The sequence below is a fragment of the Pseudorca crassidens genome, chromosome 3 (assembly GCF_039906515.1).
Source record: "Pseudorca crassidens isolate mPseCra1 chromosome 3, mPseCra1.hap1, whole genome shotgun sequence".
NCBI lineage: Eukaryota > Metazoa > Chordata > Mammalia > Artiodactyla > Delphinidae > Pseudorca > Pseudorca crassidens.
The window spans coordinates 29,822,511-29,838,971 of NC_090298.1; the positions used below are offsets into that span (position 1 = coordinate 29,822,511).

The 16,461-nt window shown below is 43.1% G+C and overlaps 1 protein-coding gene across 2 annotated transcripts in view; it reads left to right on the plus strand.

Moving 5' to 3' along the window:
- IL7R (interleukin 7 receptor) overlaps positions 1–14,790 on the plus strand; it is a 29,294-nt gene extending 14,504 nt beyond the window's left edge. Inside the window, exons 3-8 of one of the 2 annotated variants that reach the window (XM_067730058.1) lie at positions 1,824–1,981; positions 6,945–7,102; positions 8,110–8,278; positions 9,749–9,842; positions 10,786–10,861; positions 11,272–14,790. In XM_067730058.1, coding sequence (XP_067586159.1) covers positions 1,824–1,981; positions 6,945–7,102; positions 8,110–8,278; positions 9,749–9,842; positions 10,786–10,861; positions 11,272–11,775 — 1,159 coding nt within the window. In that variant the 3' untranslated portion in view covers positions 11,776–14,790. Of the gene's footprint in view, positions 1–1,823; positions 1,982–6,944; positions 7,103–8,109; positions 8,286–9,748; positions 9,843–10,785; positions 10,866–11,271 lie in introns of those variants that run through there. The other variant, XM_067730059.1, reaches the window with a different exon arrangement.
- Positions 14,791–16,461: the final 1,671 nt, after the last annotated feature.

The following is a 16,461-nucleotide window of genomic DNA, read 5'->3' on the forward strand; positions in this document are numbered from 1 at the left end:
CAGTACATTTTTTAAAACTTTAAATTTGTACTTGTCAGTTATAGTATTTTCATTTTGTTCTCTTTTGTAGTTTCCACATCTCCACTAAGATTCTGCATTCATTCAATAATTATGACAATATTTTGTTTAACATATTTACAAAAGCTGTTGAAAAGTTCTTTTCTGCTAGTTCCAACATCCAGGTCCTCTTGGCTTCAGTTTCCATTGACTGCTTTTTATCTTCACTGTTTGTCACATTTTTCTATTTCTGCTCTTTTGTAGCAGCTTTTGAATGTAGGAAGGACACTATGGATAATAGGGTGCTTTGTTGATTGATTGATTGATTGGATTCTGATAACTTCCTCTGGCAAGTGTTAATTTTAACTCTGTTACTCAGTTAACTTGGCTGGATTAAGCTCCAAATTCTTCTTTTGAGGCAGCACCAAAAATATCTTCTTAGTTCCTTCTAGAGCCATCTAGCTATTGCCATGGTTTCCTTGGATTTTCCTCCACATCTGCACAATTAAGGGGACATATAATAATTTAAGCAGAGTTTATATGCAGACTTTGTGTCTTCTATGTATAAAGTTTCCTCATTTCTAGGTTTTTCTCCCTTAAAAATACCCAGCCACTCAGGTCAACCGAAACTCTGTCCTCTAACTTCTCAAGACAGTAAAACTGTGGCCTTCTGTTAGATTCTAAATGCCCATCATAATGTGACCTGAGAAGTGCCTTCAGATAAAACAAAACAAGGGCTTCCCTGGTGGCGCAGTGGTTGAGAGTCCGCCTGCCGATGCAGGGGACACGGGTTCGTGCCCGGGTCCGGGAGGATCCCACATGCCGCAGAGTGTCTGGGCCCATGAGCCATGGCCGCTGAGCCTGCGCATTCTGATCCTGTACTCCGCAACGGGAGAGGCCACAACAGTGAGAAGCCCGCCGTACCGAAAAAAAAATACAACCTAGAAACAAGGATCTAATCCACCCTTTTCTAAAGAATTAAATTCCCCTAGTGTCTGCCTGCTTTTGGTTCTTCTCCAATGCTTTTAAATAGTATTTTCAAAAATATCTTGCTCAAAGTTTTTGGTAGTCATATGTTGATGGTTAGTGTGATATAAGCTACTCTGCCACTACTGGAACTAAAACATACTTTCTTTTTAAAATAGGAATTTTTTTTAAAGAGTACAATTTGGAGCTTTTGATGTGGTCGCATAGTAGGCAACATTCTTTTTTCTTCAGTTTCCTGAAAGCCTGATTTTAATTGGGAATAGGAGGTCAGAGAAGTGACAGAATTCAATTCCTAGAACATTTAATCTAAGGAACATGGGGAGAAGGGTTGATTTTAAAGTCTGTTAATGAGTTAAAAGTGGAACTCAGCCAAAATTACCTACGAAAATTCCCAAATTACCCATTAAGTGTATATGGTTTTATGTATATAATCCTTTAGACTATTTTATTATTTCCTTTAACCCTTTTTTGGTCACTATTTCTTTACAGGCTTTATTTTTTCAATTTATTCCTGCAGGATATCAAGAAAAGAAATTACCTTCCCACCTAAAGAAAGTACTTATCTTCTAACAATCAGTTATTACAAGATAAGAATTTTCCATTATTTTCATGAACATGCTTTAACTATTTCAGGTTCAATTGCATCTAATGCCTGAGTAAATCAATGCTGATTATAATGGCAGCAAAAAGCTATTTTATTTTAATTCTCTCTCTCTCAAATATGCATCTACCCTATGGACAAATTTAAAGCCACACAAATGAAAAGTGGATGTGATGCTATTCCTTCTATACAGAAACTCCTACTTGAATTAAGACAAATTCCTTTTTTGTTTCTACAGTGGGGCCCTTTTGGAGGTAGATTGCCTGAGTTTTAATAAACTGCAAGGGATGTATCTCATCAAGACAAAGAAATTCTTACTGATTGGAGACAGTAAAATATGTGTGAAGCTTGGAAGAAAAAGCATGACTTGCAAAAAAATGAACATAGTCAAAATAGGTAAGAAGTTGTATATGGGGGTATGTCGCCATTTTTCAGATATCGGAAGACAGACATCTGTGTCTGAACTTTCTGTATGTTAAAGTAGACAAATAATGAAAACTATTTACAATAGAAAATATCAAATTCTCTAATGCATATAATTTCTTAAGAGAAATGAAAGTTTGAAGCTTATGCTATTTATTCTTACTGTGAGAGAACTCTGAGGGTCTTCAAACTGAGCTATGAAAAAGGGTGATTGACACTTACAGATTGCAGGAAGAGTTCATCTGTGTGAAGTGTCTAACTGGAGCTGGGCCTCCTGTACTTCACCCACACACGTCTTTTCCTTCCTCACCTTACCTTTTCCTGAATTCCTTGTAATCTTCTCCCCACACACCTATCTGTGAGTATATTTAGCAAAATTATCAAGTTATTTTTAAAAGTAAATATGCCTTCTGTATTAGAGTTATCCAGAGGAAACAGAGCCAATAGGATAGATGGATATACATAGATACATAGATGAGAGATAGATAGAGAAAAAGAGATTCATTTTAAGGAATTGACTGTCATGATTTTAGGGACTGGCAAGTCTGAAATCTGTAGGGCAAGCCAGAAGGCTAGAAATTCAGGTAAGAGTGGATATAGTGGTTTTGAGTCCAAATTCCAGAGGGCAGACCAGGCAGTCTGGAAACTCAAGCAGCATTTTTATGTTGCATTCTTAAGACAAAATTGCTTCTTCTTCAGGGAATCTCAGTGTCTGCTTTGAAGGCCTTCATCTGATTGAATGAGGCCTACCACATTTTAGAGAGTAATTATTTTACTCAAAGTCTCCTGATTTAAATGTTAGTCATGTCTTAAAAAAAAATACCTTTAGATTAGTGTTTAGCCAAACAACTGGGGACCATAGCTTAACCAAGTTGACACATGAAATTACCATCACACCTTCCTAGGAGACTTACTATTGAGGAGTGATGCAGTCATATCTGATTTGGCCTAGAATATACATATTAAGTATAATATGTATGTAGAATATACATATTACACTTGGTCAGAAAAGTGATAATTATTATATTCCCAAAAAAGTACAATTTGAATTGCTAAATTTATCTATATGTTTCCCTTGGTTCTATATAATATACATAACAATATGAATCATGGATTTCAGTAAATCCCTTCGATTATCAGGTTGTAAGTCAGTATTAATTACCAAGTCACCATTCGGTTACCAAGCAAATAAAATGATCAGAGAGACTGGGAATATAGACACAAAAAGTTTTCCCATTACTTACAGATTTATCACACTGAGGTAAGAAAGGTTCTTTTTCAAAACCTCGGAGATACCCTGGTAGAGGGGAACGTCTAAGCCAGTTATGGTATGTCAGTGCAATGGAATTCTAACTTCTTGTATTCATTCTACCTATGGAGGTTTACAAGTGAAACCATATATGTAGGGAGAAAACTGTTCAAAGTGATTGAAGAGGTGCATTCTCTTTCTGGTTTTAAATACTATGGCTCTGTCTCTCCCTCTTCTCAACCGCCTCCCTTCACCCTCCTAAAAGAAAATTAAAGGTAAGAGAGCAATACTCATTAGAGGTGACAAAGAGAAACTTGGAATCTAGTCTCAGTTTTGTACCACTAATAGAGTAAAGGGCAAAAGCAGAAGTTCTATGTTTGAACAGTCATCTTGTAGAAAAAGCAGAGGGAGAGTAGAAAAGAGACATCAGTCACAACCAGTGTGAGTGCTTAGGGGCGGTGGCACGACAGGCTATCTCTGAGTATTGGGACACAAGCAAGCTGAGTTTTGGTCATTTGGAGACTAGGCTGCTATGGATGGGTGTTCAGTTTGTGCACAGGGCACTATATCTAGAAGTCCATCATTTACATTGCAAATATGTATTTACTCTCGGAGAGCAGGCAGAGAGGGCAGAGACTCAGTCCTGTGACAGAGTCCTGAAGCCCCAGGGGAGAGCCCCTTCTTACAAAAACCCACCCCAGCACAGAGGACCCACATGCATCTTAGTGCGTGAGCATGTGAACACTCAGGGCACGCCCACAGGCTCTTGGTGGCAGTCTGCCCCATCAGACTCTCCAGATCTCATATGCCCAGTGCTCTTCGAAGTCCACATTCTGTACCACCCAGCAGATGGAAAACCTGACCGGCCGCCTCCTCTGAGGGACCAGAGGAGAGACAGGGTGTGCACTCTGCTGGTAGCATAGGTCTACAAAGGGGTGCTGTGAGCACCTCGGGGCTCTGGAAAGCACGCCTGGGCAAGCAGCATGAGCGGTGGTGGAGACATGTCTCCCAGTAGCATCGTCTTCTGGTTCCTGATGCTACAGTTCATTAATAGAACTGTCATTTAACTAAATTGACATTAGACGCTGCTGATTAAACCCCAGAGCCAAAGGTCCCCTGCAGCCACCAATCCCCTCACTCACAACTCCTTCTTTAGGTGTGGGTCCCCAGTAAGCCTGGAGGGGCAGCTTCTGTCTCCCCCCTTTTCTTGTCAGGGTAAATTCATGTAATAGTTCAAGTTGTGCCAAGAATAAATTAACTTTTTAAGATGTTGCTTGAGGAATGAGCACCTTTTTCTAAGTTGCTCAAATGTACCATTGGGTTCAGAAGCAGAACTGTGTGGGGAGAGCCTGCACAAGCCAGTAGGAGAGAGCTGAGCACAGAAATAAAAGCTCAGTGAAGGAGAGAGAATTCATTTGTATCACTTTTTAGATTCTGCATATAAGTGATATCATATGATATTTGTCTTTCTCTGTCTGGCTTACTTCACTTAGTATGATCATCTCCAAGTCCATCCATGTTGCTGCAAATGGCATTATTTCACTCTTTTTAATAGCTGAGTAATATTCCATTGTATATATATATAGCACATCTTCTTTATCCACTCCTCTGTCAACTGACAGTTAGGTTACTTCCACGTTTTGGCTATTGTAAGCAGTGCTACAATGAACATTGGGGTGCATGTATCCTTTTGAAGCATGTTTTTCTCCAGATATATGCCCAGGAGTGGGATTGCTGGATCATATGGTAGCTCTGTTTTTAGTTTTTTAAGGAACCTCCATACTGTTCTCCATACAAATGAACTTATTTACAAACCAGAAACAGACTCACAGGATAAACTTAGAGGATGAACTTATGGTTACCGGGGGGAAGGGGAGGGGAGAGGGATAGATTGGGAGTTTGGAATTGACATGTACACACTGCTATATTTAAAATAGATAACCAACAAGGACCTACTGTATAAATAAATAAATTTTTAAAAAAATAAATAAATGAAGGAGAGTGAGACTCAGGATCAGACAGAATTGGATTTACATCTTATTAACTCATCCTATGGGGGCTGAACTTAGCTAATTAACCCCTCAGACTCAGTTTCCTCATCAGTACACTGGCAATGAGTGAGTGTTGATGCAAGATGGCATAAGTTAAGAGCTTGGCACTTAGTAAGTATGTAATCAACATTCGTCTGTTCTTCCCTGAATTCTTCCATTATTGAGAGGCCTTGGGAGATGGGGATGCGGCAAGGGATTCAGTGTCAAAGGTTTTGTTGAGAATGTGAATCTTAATCATTTCCTTGAATGGCAGGTAGAAACTGGCTTGGCTGGTGTCAAAGGACTGACAGTCTTCTCTGTTTCTCTACACCCACTACCTTTCCTCCTGCTTCCCTTTGGGGTATCTTCCCTATTTATAGTGCATCTAAGGGTAAAAAAAGGTAAACTTCCCCTTGCAGAAGACATCCAAGGGTAAAGAAAGAAGCACTTCCTCTTTTTCAGTACCTCTGGGGGAATCAAGGCAGGAGACATTTAGGCAGCCACCACTACGAGCAAGTGATTATGACAAGGGGGCCAAACTTCACCACGTGAGCTCATTTTACTGGGTCAGCAAGTCAGTCTTAAAGCCCAGATCATATAGCCTGGAATCCAGCTCAGTCTACTGCGCGAAGTTGTGATGAACACTCCCTCATTAACAATAGGTTTAGGTTAGATTTTAACCTATGCATCTCCCAATCTCTGTCTGAGATCAGCCATGCAAACAAGTGGCTGCCCCATCCCTAGACAACTAAGTTCCCAGGCTTTAGTGAAAGAACAACAAAGAGGCCAAGACAGGGAAACCCCAAGTCAAGGGTGGGAGGTGTCCTGACACACATGTGCTCATAGGATTTCAGTACCTTTCTCCGGGTTTGTTCTGCCTGAAATAATACCTCTCTCCCTCCCACAGTATTTCATATATGGTGCCTCTGATCCTAGGCAGGTAGACAGGAGGAAGAAGCCAGAGAAGAGTTTAGAGCTAAAGCAAACAAGACTGAAGGAGCAGGCAACCTGCAGTTACACCAGAAGTTACGAGCCAGGGCCAGGATGCAGATCCCCAGTTTCCATGTAACTGAGATGAGGTATAAGGCTCCCGGTTTTAGCAGAATAATGAAGACTCAAAGTTCAAATTCTCCTGCTTCAGGGCTAGTTAGTAACAAGTCCTCTAGTACTCAAAAGGAGAAGAGAATATGTTTTCTGCGTAAAATTAGCACTAGTTACTGTAACCAATATGCCCTAAAACATATATCTCCACCACCATAAGTTTATTTCTTGCTCATGTAAGAGCCAAAATGGGTGTTTCTAACCTGTGGGTGGTGCTCCTTCAAGCAACATTCAGGGCTCCTCCATCCTGGGGCTCCACTCTCTTCAACGTATGGCTCCAAGTGGCAGAAGGGGACCAAGCATGGGGTCACACATGTGGGGTTTCTGGGCCAGGATGAGAGGCGGTGCACATCACTTCCACCCACATCCTTCACAAGAACACACCCAACTGCAAGGGAGGCTGGGAAATGTAGTCAGGCTTTGAACCGGGAAGAAGAAGAAATGGTTTTTACTGACCCAGAAAAGGAATGTGATTTTCAGAGTAGATGAACTTTAAAAATTATAATTATTTCCTTGACTACCCCATAGAATGACTTCATTTCTTTTTCCTTTTCAGTTAAACCTGAGGCTCCTTTTGACATAAGAGTCATCTATCGCAAGGGAGCAAATGACTTTGAGGTGACATTTAATACATCGCACTTACAAAAGAAGTATGTGAAAGAATTAATGCATGAGGTAGCCTACCGTCAGGAAAAAAATGAAAATGATTGGATGGTATGTAGGTCAACTACATTTATACGTTATAAAATTTATGAAGATGTATATAAAAATATCTTAATAGGGCTTCCCTGGTGTCGCAGTGATTCAGAGTCCGCCTGCCGATGCAGGGGACACGGGTTCGTGCCCCGGTCCGGGAAGATCCCACATGCCGCGGAGTGGCTGGGCCCATGAGCCATGCCGCTGAGCCTGTGCGTCCGGAGCCTGTGCTCCGCAACGGGAGAGGCCACAACAGTGAGAGGCCCACGTACCGCAAAAAAAAATAGAAATTAGGCTTAAATTACCACACATACAACTGACAGATGGTTAATATTCTTAAAATATAAAAAGGTCTTATGAATCATTAAGAAAAGGATAAATATGACAATAGAAAAATTAGCAAGAAAGTTGGAAATATCTCACAAAATAGAAAATATGTAATTTCAATAAGTATAAAAAACTAATAATCAAATAAATCTAAATGTACATAACCATAGGTATTACTTTTTACCCATCAAATTGATAGAGTACTTTTTCCTCCTAAGGATGACACACATTATTGGAGAGACTGTGTCTCTATATTGCTATTCATGATGTAGAATTATATCTTTCCAGAGGAAAATGATTCTTGCTCACTAACCTTACCATTCCCTTTCATCTCTCCATGGGATGTGAAATGGGAGGGAAAGAAAAAGAAGAGATTAGACTGTGGAAAGGAAGGCGGGAGCCTGGGAGTGATTTATACCCTCCCTGACTGGGAGAGCCCAACCCACCTGAATAAAGAAAAAGACCCATTTTATCACTGCCCTCCTTGACCACTTGCAGCATTGTTTGTGAGTTCACACACACTGCCCCAATTCTGCTTCCAAACCCTCCACGTCAGAGCTCCTTTCTCTAACAAATATGAGAGAACCTCCAGAGAATGCCCACATGACTAAAGACACTCAACTTGAAATGATTTGGGAGATGTGAGCACCGCCTCTTTTTCCACCTTAAAAATGTAGTGGCCTTTTTTTGCTCTTCAGCACATGAATTTATCCAGTACAAAGTTGATGCTCCTGCAGAGAAAGCTACAACCCAATGCAATGTATGAGATTAAAGTTCGGTCCATCCCTAACACCAACTATTTTGAAGGCTTCTGGAGTGAATGGAGTCCAAGTTTCCACTTCAGAACTCCAGAGACCAATGGCCCAGGTGAGAAGTGACTGGAGTCTGTTCCCCCCCCATAGTGCTTTGCATGTCAAAGTCTGTGAGAGACAGTGAGAGCCAGAGAGATGAAACAAACCCACAAGTTAGAACTCCCCAGAGGGCATTCTTACACTTTCTTTGAAAAATGACCTGCCATCTTTGCCCCTTTTGTGAAGAACAAAGAAGGGGTGGGAGTAGGGCTCTTAGTCACTGATCAGCTGATGTAGGCTGTCTGGACTTTACTGTCCTGGGCACTCCTGGGAGCCACTAGTTCTGAACAAAATTCCCACCCACTACCTCTAGTTTACCAATTCAGACTGGGATCCCAATGTCCGGTCCCGCCAAGTCCCTCTAGGGAATACCATAGAGGGTGGCAGATGGGTAGGCTGGTGTGGCTTTCCCATGTCTCCTTTTCTAGAATAATGAAGATATCCTGGGGGTCTAGGAACTGAGAACAGCCAGAAGAACCAAAGGGCATAGCTCAGGCAGACCACTGGGGACGCAGAGCACCCCACATATACCTTCCCTTTGGGGGATGCATGGAACAGCTCTTCTGCACCAGCCTCCCGTCCTTACCCTAGGAATTGCTGAGGCTGCAGGGTAGAGCATCTCTCATCATTCCCCTGCTCAGCTTCTCTCTCTTGGTGGTGGAAGTTAGGCAGGGGTACTGTTGTCTTTAATGTTAGGTCACTTTTAAATTCCAAGTGACAGATGTTCTGGACCTGGTCACCTAAGTCGGTGCTGAAACCGTGTACAAGCTCCTGTGTCTCTGTCTTTTGAAGTGAAAGGCTGACTCAAGAGTTAATGATTGAGAAATGTGAAGGTGTAGAAACAAAGAATAGCTATTGGGCGGGAGAACTGGTAACAATGTATAGATTATAAATCCGCCACATCTGCCACCGAACTCATGGTTCCCTGAGAGATACAGATAAAGGCCTGACACACATTCCCAAGTTGTTTTTAACAGGAAGCACACCCCTACCAGATGAAAACTGCTGACCACAAGAACGTAGACCCTAGACTGTTTTGAACCAGAAGGTTGATGATGCTGACTCCCCATTTCCTCCCCACCAACCAATCAGAAGAATGTCCACAAGCTGACTACGCCCTGCCCCTTGAACACTATAAGACTCCTCACTACCCCCTCCAGGGTGGGTCACGTAGTCTTGAGGGCATTAGCCCGCTGTGGCCCCATTTGCTTGGCAAAGCAATAAAAGCTACTCTTTTCTATTTCACCCAAAACTCTGTCTCCACGTTTCTATTCAGCACCGGTGAACAGAGGCTGTTTCAGCAACACTGTCACTTACTGAAGCCCAAATTCCCCCATAAAAGCTAGTACATCATCCTGTTTACTGAAAAGCAACTTTCACGAAATAATAAATGGGCCCAAGTTACTAAATAAACTCAAAGCATCCTGAAAGTCTCCCCCACGGCACGCTTCATGATTGCTAACCAAGATCTATCCTTGCCTTCCAGGGGAGATGGATCCTGTTTTACTAATTATCATCATTCTGAGTTTCTTCTCTGTGGCTCTGATGGTCGTTCTGGCCTGTGTGTTGTGGGAAAAAAGGTGAATTTCTTTAACTAATCAAGAGAGTGTTTATGTGGGATTCCAGACAGTCAGAGCTCTAGTCCTGTTTATTGACGAGAAAACTGCAAAGGGGAATAAGGCATTTCCGGAATTGCAGGGCCCTATATCCCTCTTCATCCTCAAGCACTGATGAATTTCCATAGTTAATTTCACAAGAGGTAAAAATATATAAACTGAACATAGGGCAAATCCTCCCTGCAAACCTTTCCTCCCAAGTGTCCTCAGTGGGTAAGAGCCATCCCCCCAGAATGCCTGGGCAGCTGGAGGGACCCATGGGAAATGCAGAATATTTCTGAAGTCTTAGCTTTCAGCACACAAATTCATAGACTTTTGCATTCTACCCCATGATAGGGCCATGCTTGTTTCATCATTTAGACACACTTCAGTAGAGTTATTAATGTTTTTAGGAAGATGCCCTCAACACAGGGTCACATACCCGCTGCCCCCCAAGATAATCCAGTTTCTAAAGTACCACCCTAAAGCAATTTCCCTGTGTAACTTTGAAAGTATGTCTCACTTCCACCAAAATCAGAACAGAGGAGTTGCTGCCAATGAAGAGAAAAGAAAGATGACAAAGCCTATTTTGGGGAGTAGATGAACAGATCAGATTTTAGTTTCATAGCTACATCACTGCCAAGACTTATTGTTCCTTTTCTCCAGGGCTCTTGGCCAGGGGTGTATCACTGTTGTCTCGTTCACAGAGTAGATCAGTGACAATGGTCTCTGGTCCAACCCCTCCGTGGACTGGTGGGACTCTGAGGCCCAGAGAAAGCAAGTCACTTGTCCAAGATCATCCACCTAGTTGTGGCAGAGCCAAGGCTAGAAATCTGCTCTTCTGACTCCTGGCTCAGAGTCAGTGGGAAGGTCTACTGTTCCTGCTCCCTCCACCATTCATTACATCTTCAATGTCCTTTTATTTCAGAATCAAGCCTATCATATGGCCCAGTCTCCCTGATCATAAGAAGACTCTGGAACAACTGTGCAAGAAACCAAAAAAAGTGAGTGCGTCTGGTGCTTCCATCACTATGTCAGAGGCATCCCAGCAGCCGAGAATGATGTTGCAGGATGAGGAATGGCTGAACCTCAAGTGTCGGTCTTTCATGTATCACATAACTAGGGTCCCTCATAAGATGCCAGCTGCAGGTTCCTGGAAGTGGGAAACTAAAATGAAATACAAGTCTCAGAATTTCCCAGACTTCCCCAGGGATACTTCAGACCCTGAAGTATCACAGCACCTCCAGAGGCAGAGAGTCAACTAGAACATGTGGGTAATTCTCTGACATACCCTGGTAAACCCCTGTTGGAAAGTTCTTGAGCTCTTTTCCTGAACAGAACATTTGCTGATGTGTCTCTCTGGTGCAGTCTTAATGCCTCTCTCTCTCTCTCTTTTTTTTTTTTTTTGGTGCAGAATTTGAATGTGAGTTTCAATCCTGAAAGTTTCCTGGACTGCCAGATTCATAAGGTGGATGGCATTCAAGCTAGAGACGAAGCAGAAGGCTTTCTGCAAGATCCTCTTCCTCCACAGCTAGAGGAGTCTGAGAAGCAGAGGCTCGGAGCGGGTATGCAGGGCCCCAACTGGCCCTCCGAGCATGTAGGCATCAGCCCAAAAACTTTCAGAGGAGAGTCGTCATTCAGGTGCCTGGCTGGGAACATCAGTGTGTGTGATGCCCCTGGACTCCCCTTCTCCAGGTCCCCAGATTGCAAGGAAGGTGGCAAGAATGGGCCTCTCCTGTACCGAGACCTGCTGCTTGGCCCTGGAACTACAAACAGCACCCTGCCCCCTCTGTTTCCATTCCAACCCGGAACCCTGACATTGAACCCTGCTGCCCAGGGGCAGTCCATCCTCACTTCCTTGAGATCAAGTCAAGAAGAAGCCTATGTCACCATGTCCAGCTTCTACCAAAACCAGTGAATTGCAAGAAATCGATGGCCAGAACCATCATGATGAACAGAGATAACCGAGTCCCACTCTCGCTCACAGCACAAAGAAGACAAAATGAAAGCAGCCCCTCGACATGGTCCACAGGATTCTGAAACAGTGTTTCGACCACACCTCCCTGCTTCAGTGGCAAGAGACAGGAGGCAGGGGCATTCTGCTCCAGGCAATGCAATGATTCATTTATTTCAGAAAGGAAAAAAAGCAGAAAAGAGTGAAAGAAAGGGTGGAGGAAAAGATGGAAGGGTGGGGAGGGCAAAAGGGAGCAATGGAAGAAAGAAGGAGAGGAGAATTAGAATAAGAGACACCATTATCAGGAATCACTATGTACAATGCTGTGCTGCATGCTCTACACATCTTTCCGCACTGCATCCTCACAATAATCCTGGGAGGTGGGTGCGATTAGGATCATTCTCTACGTTACAGATGATGAAACTGTAGCTTACATTAGCTTATCCATGCTCCCCACTCAGCAAGGAATAGAATCAAGATTTGCTACCCAGGAGTCTAACTGCATCTCCTCCAAGTCATGTGCCTTCCTCTTAACTAGGGACTGTCCCATTCTCGAGTGCCAAACCTCACTTAGAACAGGGTGACTCTATAATGTATTGTCCAAACTGGGTCACTTTTGCAAGTGAAAGGGGAAGTTATAAATAATCACTCCAGGACAACAAGCATAAACCGGGACAGTCCCAGGCAAATGGGGACCTGTGGTCACCCGAACTGAAAAGGCTACCAGGAAGACAGGGGCGGGAGGAATGGCCTCATGACATATGAGGCACCATGGCCAGCCATGTCTACAAAAAGTGGAGAAGGTAAGACGGAGCCACAAAGACCATTTTATTCCATTTTTCTGAAAAAGTGCTCAAGAGAGAATCAACTAGAAGCCTGGAATTTCTATTTTTAGTTATCAAGAGCATGACCCACTTGCTCCTCCCACCCAGGGGCATCCACTGATGATGGAAGAACCTGTTACTGACTCAGGACACTGGTGCGTTCGAGCCGTGAGCCAGGACATAATGTTTCTATATGTGTAGAGACTTCCCAACCCAAATCCATCCACCATCCTGATTTCTATCACCATGAATGTTGCCACAAAACTTCAGGGAGAAGGAATTACAAGCCCATGCAGTGAGTAAGTCGACTTCGGCCATTTTCCCGAAGATATAGAGAACATCTGACATGGGTCCTCTTGCATTTCTTGGTCCAGATAAATTTTTAAAGGCTGTCTCAAGCCAAATCAAGGCAGCGAAGCAGTCTCAGCTCAGGGCAGTGCAGCTGATGCCTCTACACAGGCCCCCATACCATCCCCATCGCCACTCCGGGTGGAAGGACAGGAAGGACATCAGTCCAGGATTGATATTGTTGTTTGGGAGTTTGTCCTCATTGTTGTCATTTATGTTTTGCCTTATTTCTTAGTTTGTTTGGGGGGAGATTAAGTGCTTTTAATTTTTAAAATTTTCTTTTTGGTTTTATTTTGTGATGTCTGTGAAGTGAGTTTTAAATAGTGGACTCATAGACCTTATCTGTTGGCTTAGAGACCTAATGATAATCAGACTAGTTCAGTGTTATACCTTCCAGTGCTTTTCTCTGAATCACTAGCAATGACTATAGTCCCATAATCCCTTAGATTTGCTCAGCACTTTTGTGATTTTTCAAAGCACCTCTGTAAGCATTACCCCTTCCGTTTTCTTGACAAGTATTTATGGAAAGCTTGCTCTGTGCCAACCACAGCGGTAGGCTGGGAGGTCTAAGACAAACAAGGTTGGGACCCTGCCCTCATAAAGTGAAAAATCTAATGAAAGGTAGCTTGCAAACAAATCATTATAACACAAAATGTGGTCATGGAGGCATGTTCGAAGCTCCCTGCTGGAAGGCAGGCAGGGAAAATGCCACAAGAGTGGTACACATCTTTGTGGAAGAAAAGCAGAACCTGCCTGGCGTGAGAGCAGAAGACATTTTCCACCAGGCAGAGGTCGGTTATTTACCTTCTGTAGAAACGTGAGCCAAGTCTCGAGGAAGAGGTCATCACAGGAAACCTCACGCCCAGCCCAGCCCTCTTGCATCTTATTCATAGAGGTCCTATGAAGTACTTACCATTATTATCTTTGCCTGATGTGAAAATGGGGACACAGACAAGACAGGTAAGTTACTCGACCTTACATGCTAAGTCAGGACTGGAAGCTGTAAGTTTGTATCCCTCATATACATAAACAATCTCTCAAAGAAAGGAGGGGATAGGTCTCAAGGAAGATCAAGGTCCCTCCAGCTTTAAAATCCTGTTAGCATAGATTATCATTTGAATTCAGTGTGTGAATGTCTGTCTGTTACCAGAGGTATGTAAAATCTGTGTATCATACTCTTATAATCATAACTGCTGCTAATGCCTGATTATATACTGTATAATGTATGATTACAAAGTTGTTCTGACCAACCCTCTTTGGGATTTCATTAAGAAAGAAAAACTCCTGGTCAGAGACAGTGCATAAATTAGAGATGTAAACTGCTAGTTCTATATGGTGTGAAATGAAAAGAAAACTGATAAGTAATTTGGTCAATTAAACAACCACGTCTGAATCTAGGGCACCCTGGCTTATTCTACTGACTTTCTACCAGCCTTTGCCTCTCCCTTCATTCTCATTTCCAGGGGAATTTGCTTCAGAAAAGCCAAGTGTGGGCTGTTTCAGATGTGCATGCTTGTGTTTTCAGAGCATTTGTAGAGAGGCTACATGACTTAGAATTGGTCAGGAAGGCAGTGAGCATACGTGATCAGACAGCTGGAATGATGGAGATCAGATGGCATTTCTGCCAGTCCCGTTGTTTCTCTTCGGGGTTATTCTTTAAAATATCCATTGTTCACTACACCTGAAGTCTCTGATTTGACTATGTACTTCCACATGCATTACAAACATTTTGCAGTGCTGCTAAGTGTATTATAAGTATCCAATGTGTGTTACAGTCATATATTTAATTAAACACTATGGAACTCTCTGTGACTGCACTTGTCTTCTATGAGAAATACGAATAAAAGGATATCCAAAATGGGCCATGCTTCTCCTCAGCCACTGGAAACATCCCGGTGTCATTTGCTGTTACTTTATGGATTGAGATTTTCAGAGGAAACTTTTTTCCTCAATTAAGTAATTCATTTGCAAATTAACGAATTAGCAATTCATTGAGGATCTGCTCTGCATTACTTTGCACTAAGCTGGGCGCTGGGGTGATGGAGATGAGATGGGATGTCGCTCGCAATCACACGGGGACAAAGACACATTGGAACAGTCGACAATGTCATATGGGGGTGATGAGCCAAAATATCAGCCATGAATCTTAGCTTTAGGCAAATAGGAAACAGCTTTAGCTAATTTGAGCAGGAAAGGAATTTATGAAAGGCTATCAGGGAGCTCCCAGAATATCTGGGAGGGCCAAAAAACCAAACACACGGAGGCCACAGAGCCATCCCGCATCTCAACCACTGGCACCTCCAGAAATGGGAAACAGCCCTTCACTGCCACCACCCGCTCCAGAGCAGACTCGACAGCAGCGTCCCAGAGCTGCACATCACCGGCTCTGGTTTAAAGGCAGAGCAGGAGCCTGTGGCTGAAAGCAGCTATGCCTCGTCCTGTGTCTGGGCGCCAGCAGCGGGAGTCGGGGCAGAGAATAGCTGGCATTTGCATCTTCTGCAGTGAGAGGCAGGCTCTGCTTCACAGAGCCGGGATTTCCTCAAATGTAGGAAGGACCTTCTACTGCTGGGTGAGGAAAACAAGGACAGCCAAGGACGCGTTAGGAAGGAAGCACGAAGAAGAGGTGGCGTGAAGGAAGTGCAGAGTAAATAGGAGAGTGCCAGCTAACAGAGCCTGGAGTAGAGAGAGGGCATTTCCCGGCAGAGGAAACAGCATGTTCAAAGTGATGGAGCTTAGAGAGAGCCTGGACCATCTGGGGAGTTACAGATACAGTAGGTAATGTCTTCTTATCTGTCTCAGTTGGGAACAGTAGGGTGTTGGTGGTTACTTCTGAGAGTCAGACACAGGACACTTTGATCAAAAAACAATATGTATCTACCTTGAACAACTTATTTGAATTTAAAACATATGAGTGGATGCCCATTCATCCCTCTTTTATTACAAGGCCAAGGCTGTTCCTCTGGGGTCATTGATTGTAGTTCCATGTTGTCTTTCTTAAGTAATACACACCAGGAACACTTCATCTACTCCTTCTAGTTTTGCTTTCTTTAAGATGGAAAAGAACTTTCAAACACTTTAGAAGATATCTAAATGTAGATGCCTAGCTTTATCTCCCCACTCCAGTCTCTTACCATCATTTTTCCCACCCTGTTTGCTAGCAATATTCTCTCAATATGCCTTTATCAAGTCCCTTCAAACCATTTCAGCAGTGCTCCTAGATCAACAGCAGTCTTTCTTTGCACACTCACATTTTGCCAGCTTGCATCATGTAATTACAGTAACAAGTCCGACTGGACTAAATGAGTTTGGGAACACACACAACCGACCTGGGTGAGTTTCTACCTTACTTGCTGGGCACTAGAGATAAACCTGCCAGCCGCCAAATCCCGATGTAGGTGTCAGTGTATCTCAGAGAGAGAATGGAGTGTGCAGGTTCACTCAGCAGGTGCTTCAGTGGAAGCTGTCTATGGGCATCTAC